Genomic DNA, 25,308 nt, shown 5'->3' on the forward strand with positions numbered 1-25,308 from the left:
CAGTTTGTACTTAATTTATAAACCGTAATTCATAAATTTATAAGGCAACATTCCTATGAATAAGAATTTACAACAACTTCACATTTATCACAGTATCTAACAACTGAACAAAGGAAAGGAACGTTGAGGTTCTTCAGAACAAATAGTAGTACAATAGTAAAACAGTACTAGTACAATGCTACCACCTGCTGGTTCAAAAAAATAAAAATAGCAACACCAATATTATTATGAGGTTCCATTTGTGTCAAAAATGAGTCGACTGCTTTGTGCTTTGTACTATACATTTGCCTTTGTCTACAGTCATTGCCTACTTGTTCAGGTAAATCAATATATGTTGACGTGTATGTTGTCTGTTAACGTCGTCTCTTAATCTGTCGTCCTGCTTGCTTTTTCTCTGTCGTTTAATTACTGTCGTCCTTATTGTTGTTTTGTTCTGTCTTCTGTCGTCCTAACAGTCATTTTGTTCTGTCATCCTAACTGTCGTCTTGTTCTGTCGTCCTAACTGTCGTCCTGTTCTGTCCTCCTAACAGTCATTTTGTTCTGTCGTCTTGTTCTGTTGTCCTAACTGTCGTCCTGTTCTGTCGTCCTAACTGTCGTCCTGTTCTGTCGTCCTAACAGTCATCTTGTTCTGTCGTCCTAACTGTCATCCTGCAAAGAAACCTATTGGTAAATTACTAGTGGGCAAAACTGACTAAATATAAGACAACCTTTGGAACATGATAAAACCCTCTCGGTGAATAACTGTAGGTTTAAAAAAAAAAAACGATGTGTGTACTGTACATACAGTAAGGGAGATATTGGCAAACTCTCACCTGGAGGAAGTCAGTCTTTTAAATAAGAAAACACTACAACCCTTTTCTAAAAATATTTGTGCACTGTACATACAGTAAAGGAGATATTGGAAAATCTGACCTGTCTGTAGTAAGTCAGTCTTGTAACTAGGAATGTATTACAAGCATTAGAACATGAACAAACCCTTTTGGTAAATTACAGTAGTTTTTTTCTAAGAATATTTGTGTACTGTACATACAGTAAAGGAGGTATTAGCAAAATCTCACCTGTAGTAAGTCAGTCTGGTCCCTAGAAATGTACTATTTGTAACATTAAAAACATTTTGGTGAATTACAGTATTTTTTCTAAACATATTTGTGCACTGTACGTACAGTATAGGAGGTATGAGCAAAATTTCACAAATCATAAGTCAGTCTTGTAACTGCAAATGTACTACAACCTACAAAAAAAACTTTGCGTACAGTAATTTTTATGAAAATAATTGTGTACTGTACATAGGCCTATATGGAAAAAAAAAAAAATATTGTAAATTACTGTAATTTTTTCATAAAATATTTGTTCATTGTACATACATCAAGGGAGATATTGGCAAACTCATAAGTTTTGTAACTAGGTATATACTACAACCTTTGGAACATGAAAAAGCCTTTTTGGTGAATTACAGTAGTTTTTTTCTAAACATATTTGTGCACTGTACGTCCAGTAAAGCAGGTATTGGCAAAATTTCACCTGTAATAAGTCAGTCTCTGTACAGACTGTAAGGGAGATGTTGGAAGTATTGTCTAAGGCGAGACATTGGCAAAATATATTTAGTCAGTTTGCCCACTAGGCATTTACTACAGTCCTGTGAACATTAATTTGAATGAATTATTGTACTTCGTTTTGTACTGTGAGGTGAATTTGCAGACGGTTCCTAAAGCAACCTAGTCGAATATGAAATGTGAAACTAACTTTACAGTGCTGATGAAGGTTATGACGACAGAACAAGACGACATTAAGCACGACAGAATAAAATGACAATTAGGATGACAGAACAAGATGACTGTTAGGACGACAGTTAGGACGACAGAACAGGACGACAGTTAGGACGACAGAACAAGACGACTGTTAGGACGACAGAACAAGACGACAGTAAGGACAACAGAACAGGACGACAGTTAGGACGACAGAACAGGACAACAGTTAGGACGGCAGAACAGGACGACAGTTAGGATGACAGAACAGGACGACAGAACAAGACGACTGTTAGGAGGACAGAACAGGACGACAGTTAGGACGACAGAACAAGACGACAGAAGATGACAGTTAGGACGACAGAACAAGATGACAGAACAAAACGACAATAAGGACGACAGTAATTAAATGACAGAGAAAAAGCAAGCAGGACGACAGATTGAGACGACGTTAACAGACAACATACACGTCAACATATACTGATTTACCTGAACAAGTAGGCAATGACTGTAGACAAAGACAAATGTATAGTACAAAGCACAAAGCAGTCGACTCATTTTTGACACAAATGGAACCTCATACCAGAGCAGTCTGTGTTATTTCTGGGATGCATTAACTTCAAGGTAAATTCTGGGTAAATGTGAAACCTTATCAAAACATGTCACTTTCACATAGATGCCAGCAGAAACATTACAATAATCCTTTTTCCCCCCAGCTCTACCGGTCTACCAGTTGTAACGTGAGCAGTTGTTCCTATGTGTCCAGACTAGACTTCAGTCTTGCAATTTTGTATTATTGCCAGTAACTTAGCAATGGCCTCTTAATACCCCATAATAATAATGATTATAATTATATAATATAATATAATATAATATAATATTATATTATATTGTAATACATAGGCTAATAATAATAATAATAATAATATGTGGTATTAAGATGCCATTGCTAATTTACGCACTATATAATGATCCTAGATCGCATCATTTTCACAACTCACAACAACGTCACTGTTTTATGGCGTTTTTGTCCATTTTTTATTTATTTATTCTCCTTCGGAAAGACGTTTCGTCAGCTGGACAATCCATATATCGTTAAACAACAGTACAATTGAATCCCTCACAGCCTCGTGTTCATTCCCGTCAAAAATTAAATATGGCGCTTCCCTGACTACATCTATTATCTTGTTTATTGCTATAGCTAATGTTTCGAGCACAAAATAAGCAGACATAATCTTGAACTTTCACATGTTTTTAACAAATACTGAAGTTCAATCCGTTCAATATCTGTCTATGATGTCACTGAAAGCAGTGGCTGTGGATCTGGTGTCTTCTCAAACTCCTCTCTTTTAGTTATTACAAGAGTCAGCCTGTACTTGTTAAGTACTCATATCTGGCTGCTGCAATATTATACTTTCCTGCATCCAGGTTATAGAAAATTCATAGCATTCAGTGAGATAAACTTTAATGTCCATTCTATATGCATGTGCAATAAATATGCAAGCTGCAGCATCCACACAAGGTGACACAAACTGAACATACCTAAACAAAGTGTACAAGCTGCATGTTACTGTAGATTATTTGAAATAAGCACAACCTAAAATGCCAGGAAGGCATTCTGTGAAAATAGTAATTTTAATATCCAGGTATACACAACAGCTAGTTACAGTCCCCGAATCGGAATGAGTTTAGGAGTGATGACATGGGTTGCATTGTTACAGCAATCTTTATGAATGAGTCATTCAATCGTTCATTCAAAAACGCTGATTCTGGAATAGCATAGTATACTTTCTATTTCTCATATATCTTTTTATGACAGAAATAGTGAGAGCAGTATTAGCCTCTGGTAATAAGTGAGTCATTGAATCATTCACTCAAACAAATAATTAAAAGTTTTATTTTGGAACGAAACGTCACTAATGTGTGTTGCTTGGAGACATGCTGCTGTATAATGCGAATTTTCCAATATTAACGTAATACATAGAATAATAGAACAATGTAAATAATGTAAACGCCTAATGATGTAAACAGAACAAAGCAAAAACACTCACAATTGTGCTGTTTTTCAAAAGGTTTCAGTACTAACGTCAAGCATACGTTTAGAAGTTAGTGGTTCTCAAAAGAAGTGACTTGAGTGACATGACAGATTACATTCAGTGAGGAGGGGCAATGAGTCCGGGCAGCCTGCCAGAGATCAGTACAAACAAACTACACATGCAATGCCACTGGCCTGATGGCCTCACCCTTATTTCTCCAAAACCTCATGACATCTGCAGAATCTGTTCATAATACCCTACAAAGATTTCACTGCGATTACACGGTAACACTGTAGGAGGTTGCCTCTACCAAGAATTTAACTAAGTAGGCCTCTTGTAACTGCCACACACACCAGAAAAAACACACCAGCTTAAGCTGTTTAATGAATTTATTTTCTTTGTCGGGTCAAGGGGGAAATGTCTGGAAATGAAAAAGGACAACAAAAAAAATAAAACCACAAAGATGAAGAGGAAACAGGCTGTTGAAAAACTGTGTGCTTCCTTTCCTGACTGGCTTCCTATTCCTGAGGATAGTGTGCGGCTGACTGTGAGCTGGCAGGGTCAACAGCAGTGACTGAGCTCCTTTGACTTGCACAGACCAGTCAACCTCATAAAAAGTCATCTTATTTCCTCTGCCAGTTTGCTAGTGAGCCAATCAAAATTGGTCCCTCTGCACTACATGTCTCTGAACAGATTTTATATGAACTGTAGAAACCACAGTGATTACACAGTGATTGATGTTTAGTAATGTGTTAGTGATACAGGAAAAGCACAAAACATTGCTAAAGGATTATGCACATGGTTACTTATCACTTATATCCTGCAACATATTTAACATACAAAAGTCAAAGCACTACAAAATGAAAATTAAACAACAATTTGGCAATTTAATAATTTAAAGATAATTAAGGAACAGTTCATTCAAAAATAAATAGCCTATTTGCTGAAAATATTTACTCACCCTCAGGCCATCCAAGATGATGATGAGTTTGTTTCTTCATCTGACCAGATTTGGAGAAATTTAGCATTACATCACTTGTTCACCAATGGATCATCTGCAGTGAATGGGTGCCGTCAGAATGAGAGTCCAAACAGCTGATTAAAACATCACAATAACCCACAAGTAATCCACACAACTCCGTCCATCAATTAACGTCTTGTGAAGCAAAAAGCTGCATGTTTTATACTAAACAAATCACTTCACTTCAAACCATTGCTTCCAGCTAAAATCCTCTATCCATGACATTGCTTTCTCAAGTGAAAAAGTCGTCTCATCTGAATCAGGAGAGAAATACTGTATGTACAGATCAAGCACTGTTCATAAGCGAAAACAGTCCAAAACAGTTCTAAACAAATATGTTGGTGAATTTTGATGTGAGAGGACAACTGATGGACTTTTTCGCTGGAGGAAGCATTATTATGGATTATGGACACCTTAATGATGGATTTGTTTCTTACACACAAGCAGCTTTTCACTTAACAAGACATTCATTGATGAACTGGAGTCATGGATTATACTTGTGGATTATTATGATGTTTTATCAGCTGTTTGGACTCTCATTCCGACGGCACCCATTCACTGCAGAGGATCCACTGGTGAGCAAGTGATGTGATGCTAAATTTCTCCAAACCCGTTCCAATGAAGAAACAAAGTGACATGGAAAAAAATAAGCCTAAACACGCACATAAATACATTTGTGTAACCTTTTTAAAATGTGTTAACTAATGTATTATTAGCTTGTTTATTTAAAAATAGTGAACAAAAGATATGCATTGTAGGAAAAAACTACTTCGGAACACTTGTAAAATTCACACGTAATGAGTGGGAGCGCAAAAACAGCTACAGCAGCCTCTGCTAGCAGGCACTTTCATTCGGAGACTCGAGCAAACTTTTTGGAGTCAGAGTGAAAATTTGCTTGCGTTGGTTTTGTCTGACAGCGGGACGTTTTGGCAGGATCTAGAAACAGTCGTGTCGTGGCAATCGCACACCCATTGAAACTATGTAGAGATGGAGTTCATGAAACTGATCGGAACTGTTTTGGCAGTTTGTTTCCATCCCTGCTGCGCATCAAGCGCGTTCGGTGGTGAGTTTGTGCTTGTTTATGTAAAAATGTCGGTTCATGCATAGTGATATTCAAATGATCTTCGTTAGATTTTGTATGCTTCTTTACTGCACAGTATTTAATAATGACAGTCTAATAATACGATAGTTTCGGTTAAGAGACTGCAGTCTTTTTAAACAACGATTTCTGAAGCCTTTGTTTTGCAAAACCACATTTAACGAATACAAGCGTCAGCTGATGCAACAAACGCTTAATCACGGAGTACTTTTATGTACAGTGGTTTGTTTATGTACAGTTTACGGATAAGAAGGGTTTTATATATGGGTCACAGGCAGCTGTTTTTTAGTCAGGGAGGATATGGCTGATGGCTGTCGCACACATGACTTTGCTTGAGAGGATTTTCCGCCTGACAGTTTGTGGACGTTCTACTGGTTTCTTCCTCTCTTTGCTCGCATATGTCCCTGCGCCAACTTTCCTATAACGGTTCCTGCAATATTTCCATAATAGTACTTCAGGTTCAACCCTAACATCAGTGTTTTTTGGTGATGTGGTTTGCAGATCACAGGATATGCCGGAGAGGGACAGAGAAGCCCTGCTATAAGATCACAAGCTTCCAGGACAGCAGGCTCAGAGCAAGCTTTGAGGCAGCCAGACAGAAATGCAGGGAGGATGATGGAGAGCTGCTCAGTATTGAGACCGAGAATGAGCAGCGTCTGGTGGAGAGATTTGTGCAGGAGCTCAGGGCCTCTGATGGAGACTTTTGGATTGGGCTACGAAGGAGCTCACAATATAATGCTGATTGTTCATCACAGTATTACTGGTTGGATTACAGTCAGGCCACATTCAGGTAGGATATTTGCAGTAATACCCTGAAATATTCTTATGATTGATTGATTGATTATTTATTTATTTTTTTAATAAATTTTTTTTTTGCACGTTTGGTTGTAGTATTAGAATTAAAAAAATGGGGAAAAAAATTAAAGCTATATAGAATTTTTATTTTTTTTTAAATGGCAAAAGCACATTAAAAATTACTAAAAACTCAAAAAAAAAATGAAAACTGTAAATGTAAAAATCAAAGCTATTTGAAAATTAAAAATAAATAAATAAAAAATTATGAAAGAATTTTCATTTTTTTTTGGTGAACTGTTCCTTTAAGTGAAAGCAAAATAGTAAATCCGATATAATTTTAATTGAGTCTGTGATTTTCCAGGAACTGGCTGGTGACAGAGCCCTCGTGTGGCCTTGATCAGTGTGTGGCGTTATTCTACAGGCCCTCATCTTCTTCTGGCCAGAAGGAGCACAACATGTTCAAGTGGACTGACTACAACTGCAATTCCAAGAATAATTTCATCTGCAAGTACTCAGACGGTAGGCTTTTGCTTGTGTTGATGTTAGCTGTCACATTAAGATATTTAATAGGCAACAAATCTGAGACAAGCATCTTTAGTGTTAACATGTTATGTAAGAGGACTTCAAATGTAAACTCTGCTGCCTCCTGTATGTGTTTAGAGAAGCATCCTGTCCCCACTCCGGCAGGAAATATCACAACACTCGCAGGTAAACAAATCCTTAACTTTTCTCTGGTGCGTTTGCTACTTTTTTCTGACATAGCCCACAAAACTTGAAAATTAAAGGGATAGTTCCCAAAAAAGTGCAACTTGAGTCTTATCATTTACCAGTGTTATCATCATAAAATAAATATTAGATCCAAAAACTTTTTTCAAAAAAAATTTGAAATGCTGCCTTGGTAAATTGAGATAAATAAGTGCAAGCGGAAGTACTAAAATTACTAAAACTAAAACTGATATAAGACAAAATTAAAGCTAAATAGAAATGTTAAAATAAAAATCAATAGAAAACAAAAGCATATAACAAAATTACTAAAACTTAAAATTAAAACTGAATATATTAAAATAAAAGGTAAGTCAAAATATTAATATGTAGTATATCAATTCTAAAATAACACAAAAATTAAAATAATCATTTACTCTCCTGTTCACTTTAATCACATGGAAAAGCAATAACATTCTGCACAGAGTAAAACAGTTATATAGGTTTAAAAGGCCATGAGAATGTGTAAATGAGGACATAAAAAAGGACAAAATTTTAATATTGAGGTGAATTATTAGTTTAAAAAGATGGATAATAATGCTTATGATGGCCTCTAGTGGTGGAAGTACTTTTGCTTACAGTAGTCAGGCTCAAAATCCATAACAGATCAAGGACAAACACCATAAATGCTTATTTATCATTCACAGTGATTCTTGTTTTTAGATGCTGATGACCTGACTCTGGTGCCAAAGCACCTGCCGCCCATTAGAGTGGACAATGACAGGATGAAAACTGAACTCTCTGAGTCATCAGGTATTTCAGGAATTAATGGTCAATAGAATATTAGTTGAATTATATATATAGAACTTTTTTTTTAATAATGATGGACTTTCTCTTAGTTTCTATTTCAGATGACACTAATATTTACTACATCCTCCTCGCCACACTGCCTGTAATGCTGCTGTTGATATTGGTGGTGTCGGGGGTGTTCTGCTTCAGAGTCATGTCAAGAAGGTATGTAATGGACTGCAAACATTTTTATCATTTCTTAGTTTGTTATTCTCTATGAACTATTTTGTCTGTCAGCCTGCCATATAATATACTTTCTGACTGTGTCTTTACAGGAGAAAAGAACAGAATGAAATCTATGCCGTGCCAGGACAGTGGGTGCGTCCCGTAGCTCCAAAAAGTCAGAAGGATTATGAACGCACCGACAAATTCAACCAGTCTGGAGCTCATCTGGAGTACATGAGCTCTGAAATTAACAGAACATTTAGCATGACGTCTGCAAACAGTCAGTTTGAGGACTACGAGAACGTCCTGAGCCGGCCCACGCAGTGCGGTTTTGTCACTAATGACATCTACGAGACCTGCCGGGGGTCCTCGGCAGTAGAGGCTGGATGGGTGGTCAATGACATCTATGGATACTAAAACACTATACAGTGTATACTGACTGGTAAAGTCTCTCCCACTAGTGTGTCTGGCTCTCCCACCATGTTTGATTTCATCTCTAGTCTGTATGTCTGCTCTTTGATGTGCTCTATGTGACCTGGTGGGGAAGTCATTGGGGGTCTAATGCAGGGGTGTATAGATTCCCATAACTGACTATCCAAAGAAGCATAAAGGTGTCATCGGCTTGTGAGAGCTTCCTCTGTGGAAGCTGGCATCCTGGAACAGGACCTTCCATTTGGAAATTCACAAAACAGTGCACTGACCTCTCAGCCCATCTCAACAACATCCTTCTGTGTCTCTGAGAATGGCCTCTCTAAAGGATACCTACTGCTGTTCCCCTGTTTTTGAAGACTGTGTAGTTGCTTCGTAAGCTCTTTTGTGTAAAAACTGAATTAAAGGATTTGTATATATAAAACATTATAGTAACATATTGAATATGTATTTTGCTTTTAGGTATCAAATGATGAGCAAAAAGATAAATAATGAGTTTTTTTGCTGTATTTGGATTGTAAAATATATGTTGTTTGTCCTAATAATAATAATATCTTTGTCAAATTATTTGGACTTATTCTTGAGCACAGAATAGCTTTTAATGGATGTGTTTGTGTTTAATTAACATTGTTCCCACACTCCTGGAAAACCTGGAAATGTTAGGGAATTTTAAAAACAAGCCTGGACAGGAAGAATGTATATTTTTATAGTGAATATACATTTTTCTTGTTAGTTATAATTGGTAAGAAGTTGAGTGCAGTCTCTGTAAAATGTTTTTGACTGCAAAAGTCATGGGAATGGTCAGTCCTTGAAGCAATGTAACCCTAACAAATTATTTTATTTAATTGTATTTGATAAAAAATCTTATTCAGTGGCTTTTGTTATGAATGCTAAGAATTGATCTCTACCTTTTCCATATCGTCAAATGTCACCGCTGCTGCTGCATGCTTAGCTATAACTTCACATGGGGTTCAGAGATGACTAATTTTCCAAACCACTCTGTTATTTCAACATTTTGTACCCTTTTTATTGACTGCGTCACTCTCAATTTATTGCAAATATTTTGAGCTAAACGTTATTCTTTGGAAATGCATTATTATTATTCAGCTGAATTCCCTGAGGTCATCAGAGCTGTAGGAGCAGTGAAGTATTTTATTAGACCTGAGTGACTGCAGTACAACATGTGACCGTGAGATGTCGCCATATGATAGGCCACCTAAACCTGAATTACGTGCAGCTTTTGAGGACATATTTGTTGCACTTGTGTCATTTAGGTGTTTAAATTACATTTTCCAATACAAGACATGCACTGTCTGTAATGCATTTCTACGCTCACATACTCTTGATATGAATGACTTGTTTATTAAACTGTTGTATAAATTGTTGAATACTGTCCAATACAGCTCTTGCTCAGTTGATTCTTCAGACATATAATGTTTGTGACAAAATTCTGCTTTATATGATTGTGATTATGATTATGTAATTGAGCAAATATGTGCCACGCCTGCTTTGATGTCTACAGGGTTGGGTTGCAAACATTTGACTTAGTGCCCTAGATGTCAAAATGTGATTACTTAAGACAATTAAAAGTCCGGGGACCTCCAGAAGGCTGCAAAGGGGGTTCATAAAAATGTTTAAATGTTTTTTTATTATTTTTTTAATATAAATAATAAAAAAACACGATTTAAATAATAAATTAAATGTAAATAAGTAAATATATTTAAATAAAGAAAATATACTAATGCATCTAACAGTACAGTACAGTATAAATGGGGTCTTTACACAGAAAACGATTAAGAGTCTCCGTGGAATTTAAAAGATTGAAAACCCCAGACTTAATATATACTTAAGATTCAATAAAGCCGGAAAACCACAGCGTAAAGCCTTCATACACCGAGCACATCGCCCTCGGCTCTCATTCCTCGACTGAAGTTCGCGAGAGACTTTATCAAAGTTGCTGTCGGCAGGCTTTCACAGCCAGCGCTCGACAAACAGAGCGACGCTCTGGCCGTTGACGCAAGAGGTGGGTCTGGTCGTCTTGGAAACGAATTGGCACTGGAGTGTGGAAGCGCTTCGAAGCCCCGCCCCTTGTACAAATACCCATAGGCTCTGACGTCAATGCACGTCAACCAGAGAACATGATGCCTCCTGCAAGTCAACTCGTGTACTCTCGCAAACACAGCTGAAATATTAGAGCTCTATTGTATCGGAGGAGGAGGTGGTGTGACACATCGCCGCGCTCCTAAACGCTCTCCTGCTTCTTCTGGTGAGACTGGAGCGGACCGTCAGCGAGCACCCTGGCCGGCACGCTGGCATTTCTACGCGTTTTAGCCTCTGCCGACCTCGTTATCTTGAGGCTCAAGTGGCAGGTCTCTATCTTCTCGCCACAAACCCTAGTGTTTCACTAAAAGCATGGTCATGGCTGACTGTCACCAAAAGCCAGTGCTCAGGGGTCCCGTCCGAGTGGGCTTCTACGATATCGAACGGACTCTTGGAAAGGGGAATTTCGCTGTTGTAAAACTGGCAAGACATCGTATAACCAAGACAGAGGTGAGTTGTGCATATATCAGCTGCAGAGTCATATGAGAGAGTCCTCTAACTAACCCTTGTGCACTGCACAGAAAAACTACGAGATACAAGTTACAGTTTTACTCACACTGGCTTGATTATATTATACTATTGTTGATACTAGTTATGTGAGAACTTGTTTTTATCTTTGGGTAATAAACAACCTGTTTGTCTGAAGCAGTGTCACATATTTTTTTAGGAGCCACCTGGATTTGATTTTTAGGAACGTTTTATAACTTCAACTCAAGTCTGATTTTTTTTCAGTGTTTTTATGTTTTTAACCATTTTGTCAAAATGTAAAATAGTTAAATGTTTAATTAAAATCAGTGATTTTTATTATAAAATAAAATTATCATCAAGCCCATATCTAGATAGGCCTATATAAAATACTAATAACATACAAAATCAAGAATTAATTTATAATATCAGAGGCATTTTTGTTGCTTCAATTGCATTTTTGTTCATTTCTGACCATGGTCTAAGGTATGTTGACTTTTCTAATATTTTTTTTGTTATAACAATTTGCTTTCAAGATGTATGTAAAATATTACAATTAAAAAAAAGTGGGTTTTTTTATCATAAAATAAAACCATCATCAGACCCATATCTAGATATATGAAATGTTAATAATGTAAAAAGAAATAAAAAAAAATAAAAAAAAAATTGTCACTTTCAGTTACATTTTATTTAATTTCAGACCCTGGTCTGAAGTATGTTGACTACAATTAGCTGAAGCCTTTGTGCAGCTTTGCATGCACTGATAAACACACATCCAGCAGCCTAACACCTCAATGGAAATATGCAGAGTATTCAAAAAGTGCAGGGTGCCCAAAACTAGTTGTCAAAGAAAGACAAAGGCTGTGTACAATAGCAAGAAATTATGCTGGTTTAGTGCCCTTTAAATGTGGGCCATGCTGTTGTGCATTTGTGCAGTGGTTGCATAAGCAAAGGGTGATTTTGTGATAATGGATGTTGTCTCGTCACAAAAACCGAGCTGATGTTTGTCTCACATTCCTTGCAAAGAAACCCTGCTGAGCACTGTTTGCATGCCACAAGGTTACGGCGGTCACAGAAAATGTCATAAATTATTAAAAAAAATAATAATAATTTCACATTATTCTGGTTACACTCGGCTCTAAAATGTCTGTGCTTTGTAAGTGCGGTCTGCATTAAATGATTTTTAAAAATCTAAGGCAATGACCTCTGGTGACATTGTGCCACTGTGATTATGTCGCTTTGTAGTAAAGTTTTGGTTCAGGGTGTTATACAGAAGGTGCGAGCTGTAATTTATGCTTGGTCAGAGAGCTTCTGCGGTTTTCAGACTGTCTGCAGATGTAGAGTTTAGCATTGGAGCAGTGTGTGAGGGAATTATGATATTTAACAAGATTATGTTGTACACAGTTGATGCATCTCTGCAATGGCTGCCTTGAGGCGGCTTCATTTCTGCGGAGACGACACTCTATCAGCTTCCCATGAGTCTCTTGTGTTTTGTGATTTCTCTGCTCTTCCTCTGAGCTGTCTTCAGAATACACATGATCTGATAGCATGTGTCTTCTGATTCGTGCATTGCTTTTATTGTTCATGGATTCAACGGACAGTTGGATCACTGTTGCTGCCAATGAGAATGACTAACCACATTCGCATGTGACAGCTGATTCATAGTGATGTGCTCTAATGTTTTCAGTCAGTTACGGTTATGCTTTTCAAGGATGAACTACAAGGATGGCCTGGGGTCAGTGTGAGACAGTTTCAGGCCAATAGACAGAACTGTCACTTGTCAAGTACATTTTGTCTTTCTTGCGTTGATCATGCAAATGTTTTTATGCCTTTCAAATGTAAACATTTGGATTTATGTGAAAAAAAAAGATTGTTTTGCAAATTCTGCTGATTTTGATGTCACCAAGATGCTACCCTGGCAAACATAGATGATGTTTTGTTGAAATTGCGTGAAAACAAATCTTTAAAGCATAAGTTACAATTATAAATCAATCAGTATTTATATATTTTTTTTATCATATGCCACCCTCTCAAGTCTTTGTGAGCCTTTGAGTAATTTTGTATATATTTTATTTAATATATTTATATATTTACATTTAATATATATTTTTATAAATTTTAAAAATATTTGTATAGAAATATATATATATATATATATATATATATATGTGTGTGTGTATACTAGGTATTGCACTAGGTATTTTATACTAGGTTTGTATTTTTGCAGGCCTTACCAAAATTTCACTGGGCCCACCAGTTTATTTTTCAGAACATTATTTTTAATGTTTTGTAATGCAACAATGTTGGAAAATATATATAAATTATGGTAGGACTGGTGAAAATGTTGGCAGGGTAAAATCCAATCCGACCTGACCAGCAGAAAAAAATCCTTATTGTTGAGCCTTTCTTTGGCATTTAAAAATATTTGTGATTTAATGTACGTCAAGATTGACTGATATTTTTTCGAGATTTTTTTTATTCTGTTATACTATGAAGATTCCTCATACTAACAGTAGGAAGCAAGCTGAAGCACCACAGTGTCATAAATCTTCATAACATAAAATGTTTTATATCACTGTAATGATATAAAACATAGGTCAAAGTCTTTAACTCTGCAGTCTGTTTTTTCTGCTTTTGTGTACTTACCTGAACATTATAATTATACAGTCAAAAGGGGGATTGAAGTATGAGTGGTTATGAAATGGTAAATTACTCCTGTTCTTCTCCCATTTGTCTGGCAAATGATGAAAAGCCTGTGGGAAAATGATAATATAATTTGGCTCATTAGCCTACTTCAGTAGTTAAGCCGTTAACCAGACGCTCAGGTGTGCTTTGCTCATGTATTCTGCCTTTGATCCGCGCTGGGGCTTGTGAAGACTGGATCGACTTGCACTGCAGACAGCAACAAGAATAATGAATTTCACTGAGTAGCTTGAGGCATTAGGCTCTGTGCCAATGAAAGTGTGTTTCTGTGCCCTTCGTTCAACAGGTGGCTATAAAGATCATCGACAAGACCCAATTGGATGCTGTGAACCTGGAGAAGATCTATCGTGAAGTACAGATCATGAAAATGCTGGACCATCCGCACATCATTAAACTGTACCAGGTAAAGTCTACCCGAAAACCCGAGGTCCGACCCGAGCGGGTTCGGGTCCAAAACTTCAACGAGTAGGCCTACCTCGGACACGGGTCGGGTTCAGTATTAGCGGCCTCGAGTCTCGGGTAATTTAAAATAAACATGCTTTTCCCAAATGGACCCGATTAGACCCGAATTCTTTTAAACTATCCCGAATGCATAGGTTACTTTCACTTTCGTGTTAAGAGAGGAACACACATTGAAAAGGAGCACACAGACATCATCTTGTAGATATGAGATCCATCAGGAAAATCCACTCGCTTCATTATGCTGCGTGTTCATGCAGGGCTTTTTTTTTTTGTGTGCAGAAGCCTTTCGCCGGAGATCAGGTTGCAGACAACACTAGCGAATCCATTAATTATTAGGCTATCGATTTATTTTTTATAAAACTATCACGTTTATTTTTCAAATCCACTGGTCACGATTGAAAGCCGAGCTCAGAAATAACTTGTATCCATCAGGCAGGCACTAATATAAAGTAGCCTAATAATAAGTTGAATAAATGTTAAATAAATCAAAGTAATGGAAACCGGCCAAATCAGTCAGCAGGACACCGGGATTTTTCCTGACTGACTGCGGGGCTGCAGACTGTACACGTTTACGTTCGGGTCCAGTCGGGTTCGAAAATAAATGCTGTCGGGTTGGACTCGGGTCTAATTTCATCGGGTCTGTCTCGGGTCGGGTTTTTCTTTAAAAAAAAATAATTTATTCACGTCGGGTTCGGGTAAGAAGTGATTCGGGTCGCGTACAGATTTTAGGACCCGAGAAGACCGCTAATCTGAACTCTGAAATTGATTTAGAAATAGAGTGTAAGGGCTGTACCTGAGCAAATATCACCATATTACCAGCCATCAAGCCAAAGTTAATAGCTAACTACTTTTCACAGTAAACTTTCGCATGAACACATTAAATTTGTCCAGCTGGAAAAAGCCTATTTTTTTTTAACTAGAGATCATTCACACTTTGGAGTCAAAGTCACACAAACACTAAGAAGATGAGATAACTTCTCCCCCAGTGTGACTTCACTGCAGCATTATGAAAGAGTCAGACTTTAGGTCACTTTGGTTTTTGGGAATGGGAATAGCGCTTCCTTATTATACAACGCAGCGGCACCAGTCCAAGCCCTTGCCGTGTAATCATAGTGCATCATTATTTCCAATGGTTACTCCATTCAAACGGCATGGGTCAATTAGTCATTTCCTTTCAGGCCTCATAAACAGAGGGCAGCTCTGCAGGCCCTGCCATCTCATCTCTAACCCCCGGTTTCCCTCTGCCCCATCTGCTACGGCTCAGGGTCCTAACACCAAGCAGCTGCTCTGCACACGCACCCTCATGTACACGTAATGCAGCAGCACATGGTCCATATTTACTGTGGTGATCTGCCTCTATTCAAACGTCATACATCAGCAGCATTACATGTCAGCTTTTTCTTTGGTCATTTCAGAGAGGGGTGATTCTTTTCTATACCAACTGATCAATTAATTTGAAAACTATATATATATATACATACATATACACACACACATACACTGGGTATAGAAAAGAATCACCCCCCCTTTATATAATCACATTTTGTTGCTTTGTAGCCTGAAATGAAGACGGACACATTTTTTGTTTTATCCAGCTGTATTTACTCAGTGTAACTTATAACATCTAATTTAAAGAAATAACACCAACATGTCAGAAAAAAAAAATACAAATAAAAAAACAACAACAAAAAAGGATCACCCCCTTGTGTCAGTATTTTGTTGAACCACCTTTTGCTTATTCCACAGATTTTCAGTGGGGTTTAAGTCTGGGTTCTGTCTAGGCCATGCAAGGACATTTACCTTTTTCTCATTCAAACACTGTGCTCAGTTTTGCTGTGTGCTTTGAGTCAATGTCATGTTGGAAGGTAAAACTTCTTCCCATTGACAACTTTCTGGCAGAGGACTGCAGATTTTCCTCAAGAATTTGACGGTATTTTGCCCCATCAATTTTTCCTTTATCCTGACAAGTGCTCCAGTCCCTGCTGCAGAGAAACACCCCATAACAGGATATTACCCACAGGAGTGGCTTTTTTTCTTGCAACCCTCCCCTACAAGCCGCATTTGTGGAGAATTTGTGATATTGTTGTCACATGCACACAATGACCACTCTTTGTCATAAATTCCTGCAACTGCTTCAGAGTTGCTGTAGGCCTCTTGGTAGCCTCTCTGACCAGTTTCCTCCTGGCTCTTTCATCCAGTTTGGAGCGACATCCTGATCCAGGGAGGGTCTGTGTTGTACCAAATACCTCCCACTTCTTAATAATAGACTTCACTGTGCTTCTAGACATTAATAAAGCCTTTGAAATTTTTTGTATCCATCTCCTGACTTGTGCCTGTCCACAACTTTATCCCGGAGATCTTTTGAGAGTGTCTTGCCACCCATAGTTGATTGTTTGCTTCAGTTGCACTACCAAGGGCTGAAACGCTCCAGGAAAGCTCTTTTCATGCTGAGCTAATCAAAATGACCAGCTGATCACAGTTGGAAGTCAAATGGCTTTGTGTGCCATTGAGAAGGTGATTAGCTACACCTGATTGAGTTTACAAGTCATTTTTAGGAGAGGGGTGATCCTTTTTCCAACTCAGTGATTCTGTTTCTTTATTTTTTTTCTGACATGTTGGTGTTATATCTTTAAATTAGATGTTATTAGTTGCACTGAGTAAATACAGCTGGATAAAACAAAAACTGTCCATCTTCATTTCAGGCTACAAAGCAACAAAATGTGATTATTTTAAAGGGGGGTGATTCTTTTCTATACCAACTGTACATTCATACACAGTGTTGGGGGTAACGCATTACAAGTAATGCGAGTTACGAAATCAGATTACTTTTTTAAAGTAACTAGTAAAGTAACACATTACTTTAAAATTTACAACGAAATATCTGAGTTACTTCCCGAGTTTTCCAATTTATTCACTGGCACTGCGTATTAAGAGAAATTGGGAGTGAGGTGCAGAGGCACTTCCTTTAGCCCGAGGCTTATTAATTTAACTTTTTTGTGTGTAAGGGCCAAAAATATAACTTTTGAGCTAACCTAGCCCAGGTGAGAAAAAGTAATGCAAAAGTAACATAATGCATTACTTTCTATAAAAGGTAACTAAGTAACGCAATTAGTTACTTTTTATGGAGTAACACAATACTTTAATGCATTACTTTTAAAATTAACTTTGCCCAACACTACAAACACACACATACACAAACTTTAAACATTTTTCTAGGTTGTAAGTAAAAAATTATTGGAGTACTGTAAAAAAGATTATTGGAGTATGTTTTACAAGAAAATACTATTTCTACATCAAAATTTCCTGTTTAATTCAAAGTGTTACTTGTGTACAAAGTGTTAATTCTTTGTAATTGTCTGCGAAAAATTACTAGCAATTGTTTCTACGCCAAATTATTTTCAGTGTATTTGAATAGGCATGTTATGCAATTTCTAATTGATTGATAGTCCTATTTTGTTGTCAGTTATCATTGGCAACAGCGTGACCCATCCCCTGGTGTAATGTGACTAACCACTGCCAGTGTGTCACGTAACAGACAGCCAACTAGTGTAGAATCAACTATTCACATGAGATAATTTGAGTTATTTCCAGTTATTTGCTTATTTGGCATCTGATTGGGATAAGACGTGCTTTGTGATCATTGTGTTCAGAACAGCTCTGAGATCACAGCTTCCATCAAAATATGTTTCTGGAAAGGAGAATTAGTTTAGGAGTTTAAAAGATGATTCATATTCTGGCCTAGTTGCTGATTTTATTAGTCAACCCTGTCATGCCTTTAAATGGCAAGAGCAGAAAAGCCCCTACAAGTTGAGCCCAGATAAGGCTGATTTCCACAAAAGCCTATAGAGTTGAAGCCCAAACCAACTGACTAGAAATGGCCGACAGTAGTGTTTATGTGGGACTCTGTGAATGTTTCTGAATTATAACATGCCGCTTCTCTACACTACATTTAGTTCTATTCATCTTTTTGTTTTCTTTGGCTAATTCTGGAGGCCTCCCACACATTACTGGCTCTGACACTGCACTGTGAATCGAGCCTACGAGTAAACCAGCATCCCACTCTAATTCATGTGTGTTTCATTATAATGTGAACTCAATGGGATACTTCAGATTTCAGCTGAATGTAGCAGTCATTTTATCACTCAACCCACTTTTTGCACTCGCTTTGTGTTTCATGTGTATTTTGGATCTATGCACGCCATCTACTATAGTGTCAAAGACAAAGGATTTTACCTGTAATGCATCATTTTTTTTTTCATCCTCACGCAGGTCATGGAGACCAAGAATATGCTGTACCTTGTGACAGAATACGCCAAGAATGGGGAAATCTTTGGTAAGTGGTACCAAACATTTACAATAGTGCGATGCAAATTTTGGTACCTGATATGAAATATATTGCATAATGGATAATTGTTGTTATTATAATAGCAACCAATAATACTCACAGGGCCTAAGTATCTATACATTATTGGATGAATGTTGTATTCAGGATGGTTAGCAAAGAATTACATGAGATGATTTTTTAATTAAAAAAAAAAAAAAGCTGACTACCATATTTGGATGTTGTTGTTCTTGCTCTTGTTGTTGATTCACGATGATATGATGCTTTGCTTATGCTGTCTGTCAGCCAGATCTACCTCTTATCAATTTCACTATACATTTATCCTGATTCCACATCACTGACACGGAGAAAGTGTGTATTCAGCCTAACATCTTGATTTCAGATGATAGTGACAAAGGTCAGGCTGAAATTAACTCAGGCGAGACAAACACCGTCTGTGTGAATAACCATCATAGTCACAAGCAACAAATGTGTCAGTGATGATGATGATCATATTCTGACGGCTCAGCTGTCTGTCTTTCCATTGCTTTGGAGTTCTTTCTTATGACACACAAGCTCGAAGCTAAGAGCAAAACTGAAGGTCAAAGAAAATTAAAGGAATCGTTCATGCTAAATTTTTATTCTGTCATCATTTACTCCTACTCTCGTTATTCAAAGCCCGAGTGACTTACTTTCTTCCGTAGAATACAAAGGGAGCATTTTTTAATAAAGTACCAGTACTGGCCACCTGTTTCAGTTAGAGTGAACTAACTGAATTTTTAATGCTTCAAAAAGCAACCAAAAACCCCACAATAACAGTCCATTTGACACATGTGCTATATTCAAGTCTTCTGAAAGTCATATGATCACTTCATGAGACAAATGTAGGTCCTTATTCACTGCTAATCTTCCATTTGTTTTTTCCCACGAAGTTATTGAATGACTTCTGAAGATTTGGAATATTAGGGAACAAGTCCTATGGATTACTGTTATGATATTGTATAGTTTTTTTTCACTGTAGCCATTCACTTTTATTACAGTAGCTATTTGGAAAAAAATATATTCTGGTCGGATATTCTTTAAAGACTTCACACAGAGAAGATTCATACAGGTTTGGAACAACATGGACGTAAATAATCTGAATTTTCATTTTTTTTAAACTATCCCTTTAAAAATCACTTGTTGGTGATTCTTGAGGGTGAAAATGATGTAAAAGTAGACTATATCACTGCCAGTGACTGATATCTTTGGCTGAATCCGAAATCGCCCCTTATACCCTCATTCACTCTTCCCTACATTAGACCACTAATACAGTTCACTTGAAAGAGTAAATAAAAACGAGTGAGTGAATTCGGACACTGAGTGCAGAAAGACTGCTGCTTTTGCATAGTTTGAGCTTGCTGTTTAATAATCATTTGAATCTGGCAGCTCCAGTAGTAAGATGAAAGGATTTATCTTTAACTCTGTCATGGAAATTATGTATAAAACCTAATTAAACAATTTAATAATCAATTTACAATGAATTTTTACCTGTATTATATTACGCTGTACGCCATGGACAAGTGCTTTATAAAATGGATGGATGGATGAATCAGCTGCAGGTGCAATCTTCTGGCGAGGTGCGGCAATTCATTCGCCAGGCGACTCTCGCAGTGCATTATGGGTATTCTCTAGCTGTTGAACAAACATCAGTTGTACACTCGAAATCGATAATGTCCATTAAGGTTTCAGACACCACTAAAAATGGCTGTCCCCTCAAATAGTGCCCAAATTAAGGATATAGGGGGTGATTTCTGACTCCGGGTTTGATTTTGTAGCAGCAGCTGCTGTGCACCACCTGTGAAAACTCACATAATCATCACACATTATTCTTACATAACAGGGTGTCTATTTCACAGTACACGGCAATGTGATATGCTACCAAGAATTTGTTCCTACCCTGGGGAGTCAAGATTTTATTTTTTTTTTATGTGTGTGTTTTTAAGTTTTGATGTGTTTTAAGGGAAATAGCTGTAATATAAAGCCTATAGATAGAGTAGCCTTGCCCACAGTGAAATCCTATTGGTCCAAAACTGTATATTCAACATCAAATATATTCTAATTGGCTGTTGTTGTTCTGCATCGTGTAACATTTCTGCTTTCATTGCAGACAGACAAATTACTTAACACTGTTTTGTTTCAGATGTATTTGTTGTATTTTTGTAAACATATTTGTCACGCATATTCTGTTTGGCCAGCCACCAATCAGCATGCTCATACTGGTAATGTGTTTTATTGCTACACAATAAACAGACATTTAGTGTGATTCTTTTACAATCTCGTGGTTGTGGTGTACTTTGTGCGGAAACCATGACCCTGGTGACAACAGCCTCTCTGTTTTGAAAGAGATATAAAGAGGGATGTCGTGGGTGGCTGGGGCAAACCAAATTACTTGTTCCTGCCCAATTGTGCTAAAGGGTGAGATAACAGCCAAACGTCCCGTAGAGAATTGAAATGAGGTTGCCGAGGTCAAATAAAATGATCTGTCGACATAGCATAACTAATACTTACATGACAGTTTTTGTTAAGATTACCACATAATTACTGTCTTGTAGTACTGAGAGGCCATGCTGTCCAGCTATTGTGATTCTCTGTTGCACAATATGATTATGCAACTTATTTACAGCATGTGCCATCTCTATCAACACTAAAAGTCTCCAGTTAATCACAAATTATGAAAGATACTTTTTGTAATCATTAAGACCAAGTGGTGTGCGCTTGCACCACACTGAATCTAAGCTATCCTAACATAACACAGGCACTCACTTCCATCAAATAATCTTCACAGGGATAAAAGAGAGAGGAGAGAGAGACTGAGCAGCATTTGGTGCTGTGAAGTGCTGGGTTCGGTCCCCCGTGGTGGAGCTTAGCAGCGCAGAAGCCCACCACTTGAGTCTGTCTGCTCCACCAGCACCGCAGAGCCGAAGCATTAGAGGGACCTGGAAACTGGGTCAACATCGAATAAGTAGAAGCTGCAGAACGCACAGGCAAAGCAGGAGAGAGAGGGAAAGCTAAGGGACATTGATTTAAATTTTGGAAGTGGAGAGGAGAAAAGTAGGCCATGCATATTTTAGAAAAATCCAGAGCTGGAGAAAAGGTTCTTCTTGAACATGTCAGCTGATCAGTCTTGACACCCGTGTCTGCCCTCAGCCTCTCGATCCCTGCCTTTTACCCTCAGGCTCTATTTATAGTCTGTCGATTTTAGGTTTTAGCATTAGTATTGGTAGTATAGGAAAACTCACAATTCCTGTCTAGATCATTTATGACTCACTGGAAAGAGTGTACGTGTGTTTGGAGACCAGAAGAAATGTATTCAGTATGTTGGAAATAGTTTCACTTATTTGTAACAAAATTTATCTTGGTATTACCATGTTTTCGCATATTTACTATGGAAGCATTATGGTTTTTCCTTTGGGTATTTAATACCATGGTTTTATTTGATTTGAACTAATTATTATATATGCAGTTTAGAGTATATGATCTCATAAATTGAGAGACTGTTTGAAAAATATTTTTTATAGCTAATTAAAAAAATGTCACGCAGCAAGAGAATAAAGAATGATGGTGAAGAGCATAATGATGTTAAAAGCTTAAAATAAATGGTAATCTAATTAATGAAGAATCTAATTAAATCTAATTAAAGAATTAGAAAATACCATGGCATTGTTTGAAGTATTTTTTTTATTTTGAAAATTTTTCTGATTCTTTTAAAATTATTGTATATGCTTATATGCAGAATGACCTTATTAACTATGAAATGTAATATGATTTTTATTATTATTACAAATATTTTATTTATTTTATTTCAGTGAATTAAAGCTGGTGGAACACTTAAAATACCATCAGTATTTTTGTAAGTGACAATACTGCCAGGACAAGGTTCAGCTAGTTCATGCTTTTAAACCCCTAATACACAAGCCCGGCAGTAAAATGCTCCTTGCTGGGAAGAGGAAATGCTCTTTCTCCTCTCACGTGCCTCTTTAAGGCAGTTAGTCAGTCCATGCAACTGTGGTGTAACTGACACTCTGGTTTGTAAGGGTCAGTTGAGAGGAACTCCATTTGTACTACTTATAAAGTAGAAGCAACTTTTATTAGGCCAGCTGGCCAGCTCAGGCTCTTTTAGGTCTCTCTTGTTCATGCTCACATGGTTAAGAAAAGAAAAAAAAAATCATACATAAGATCATTTTAGAGGCCTGACTGAGGTACCTGGTATGCTGGCACCAGAATGATATGACGTTCTGTTGGCCAAAGTCCACAGTCTGTGATTTAGTGGGGGTGATTACAGCCAGTTGAGTGGTGTAAAGTAGAGTGTATGAACATCTTATCTTAAAGTAGATCCCTGCTGGCCCTTTGACCCAAATATGAGACATTCCTATGTCAGGTGTGTTTTTTTTATTAGTAACGTAGTCCTAAAAAAAGTTTAAAATGGAGCACAATTTCAGAATGTTACATCTGGTATCTAATTGGTTAGCTCAGTGAATTTTACATTTGGCATTACTGTAAAATTATTATTATTGTAGTATGTGTGTGTGTGTGTATATATACATATTAAAAAATATATATTTTCTATAGTAGTGTGTGGTGACATTTACTGTTTCTCTGTAAAAAAAAAAAATGTAGGAATCTGGGTGATCGGAAATTCCATGTGAGGACGAAAAGTTCCCCCGCAGATTTTGCACATTTTCAAAGAATGTGAATTCGCCATCTGAGCTGTGCTTCAAATATTTCTACAATATTGACAATCAACAATGCCTTTATTGCCAGTTACCTTTTGTAAATTTTCGCTAATGTGACTGCACCTTAAAGGGTTAGCTCACCCAAAAATCAAGATTTTGTCATTAATTACTCCCCCTCATGTTGTTCCAAACCCGTAAAACCTTTGTTCATCTTCTGAACACAAATTAAGATATTTTTGATGAAATCCGAGAGCTTTCTGACCCTACATAGACAGCAACACAGCTACCACATTCAAGGCCCAGAAAGGTAGTAAGGACATTGTTAAAATAGTCCATGTGACATCAGTGGTTCAACCGTAATTTTATGAAGCTACGAGAATACTTTTTGTGCGCAAAGAAAACAAAAATAACTTTATTCAGCAATTTCTTCTCTTCCATGTCAGTCTTCACCGCGCATTCACAACGCATGTGTGTGTGTTAAACCACTGATGTCCCATGGACTATTTTAACAATGTCCTTACTACCTTTCTGGACCTTGAATGTAGAAGTTGTATTGCTTTTTTTCTATGGAGGGTCAGAAAGCTCTCAGATTTCATCAAAAATATCTTCATTTGTGTTCAGAAGATGAACGAAGGTCTTACGGGTTTGGAATGACATGAGGGTGAGTAATTAATGACAGAATTTTCATTTTTGGGTGAACTATCCCTTTAAGGCTAGGTTATCCAAGGTAATCCTGTGATCACAAATTGTTGTCTGTTGAAAATTGATTTTGATTTTTGAAAAACAGCTTATCCAGAGATAAGTACGCCTTGTACCCACAGTCGCTCCGCCAGCCCACCTCAATGTAATCCCAAGGCGAGTATGGAATGGAATGTGTGAGGACTGTAGGTCTGGCCACGGGCCGAGGGCCAGGGACTGACCCAGTACTCTAGGGTGTGGTGACCACATGATTACACCATCCGGGGGGATGTTTACCCTACTCTCACACCACAGAGCCTCCTTATTGTTGCTCATCAATCTCTGCCACTAGCCACACCACACCGCCAAGCCTTTTTCCCGGTACAACGTGTGGTCATGGTTTTCCACTTTTTTTGTGTGTGTGTGTGTGTGTGTGTGTGTGTGTGTGTGTTCAGTGTGTTCAGTCTGTGACCCTTATTACAATACATTACCCATCCAAAATGTTTAATTGATTCAGGTCTGTGCTGTCTGTGCTTGTGATGTTTAGTTAACCTCACGTCAACTTTATTTAGACTACCTAGCCAAGCATGGACGGCTGAGTGAACCAGAGGCACGACGCAAGTTTTGGCAAATTCTGTCTGCTGTTGAGTACTGCCACAATCGAAACATCGTTCACCGGGACTTGAAGGCGGAGAATCTGCTGCTGGATGGACACATGAACATCAAGATTGCTGGTAAAGACCATCACAGTTACATTATCCACAATTTTGATACATTACTAGTCTTTGGTAAATTGGTATTGATATTGAATTGTTGAAAAATATAAAACAGCTGTTTTATATTAATTATTTTATATATTACATATATTATGTACACATTTACCCAATTTGATATTATATAATATATAATTTATGGCTATAATTAATTATATTTTATTATATGTGACCCTGGATCACAAAACCAGTCATAAGTAGCACAGGTATATTTGTAGCAATAGCCAAAAATGCATTGTATGGGTCAAAA

General features: G+C 37.4%; 2 protein-coding genes across 2 annotated transcripts in view; both read left to right on the forward strand.

Moving 5' to 3' along the window:
• Window positions 1–5,616: 5,616 nt before the first annotated feature.
• LOC107657256 (layilin-like) lies at window positions 5,617–10,142 on the forward strand. The gene is made up of 7 exons (XM_016445284.1): window positions 5,617–5,865; window positions 6,403–6,691; window positions 7,058–7,215; window positions 7,357–7,404; window positions 8,122–8,211; window positions 8,298–8,412; window positions 8,523–10,142. The coding sequence occupies exons 1-7, from the start codon at window positions 5,790–5,792 to the stop codon at window positions 8,827–8,829; spliced, it is 1,083 nt and encodes a 360-aa protein (XP_016300770.1). The 5' UTR covers window positions 5,617–5,789; the 3' UTR covers window positions 8,830–10,142.
• Window positions 10,143–10,970: 828 nt separating this feature from the next.
• The window catches only part of LOC107657230 (serine/threonine-protein kinase SIK2-like), a 36,641-nt gene continuing 22,303 nt past the window's right edge, over window positions 10,971–25,308 (forward strand). Inside the window, exons 1-4 of the mRNA XM_016445255.1 lie at window positions 10,971–11,391; window positions 14,396–14,512; window positions 18,841–18,904; window positions 24,858–25,019. Coding sequence (XP_016300741.1) covers window positions 11,254–11,391; window positions 14,396–14,512; window positions 18,841–18,904; window positions 24,858–25,019 — 481 coding nt within the window. The 5' untranslated portion in view covers window positions 10,971–11,253. The remainder of the gene's footprint in view (window positions 11,392–14,395; window positions 14,513–18,840; window positions 18,905–24,857; window positions 25,020–25,308) is intronic.

Source organism: Sinocyclocheilus anshuiensis, unplaced genomic scaffold (assembly GCF_001515605.1).
Source record: "Sinocyclocheilus anshuiensis isolate Anshui unplaced genomic scaffold, SAMN03320099.WGS_v1.1 scaffold139, whole genome shotgun sequence".
In the NCBI taxonomy this organism is placed as follows: domain Eukaryota; kingdom Metazoa; phylum Chordata; class Actinopteri; order Cypriniformes; family Cyprinidae; genus Sinocyclocheilus; species Sinocyclocheilus anshuiensis.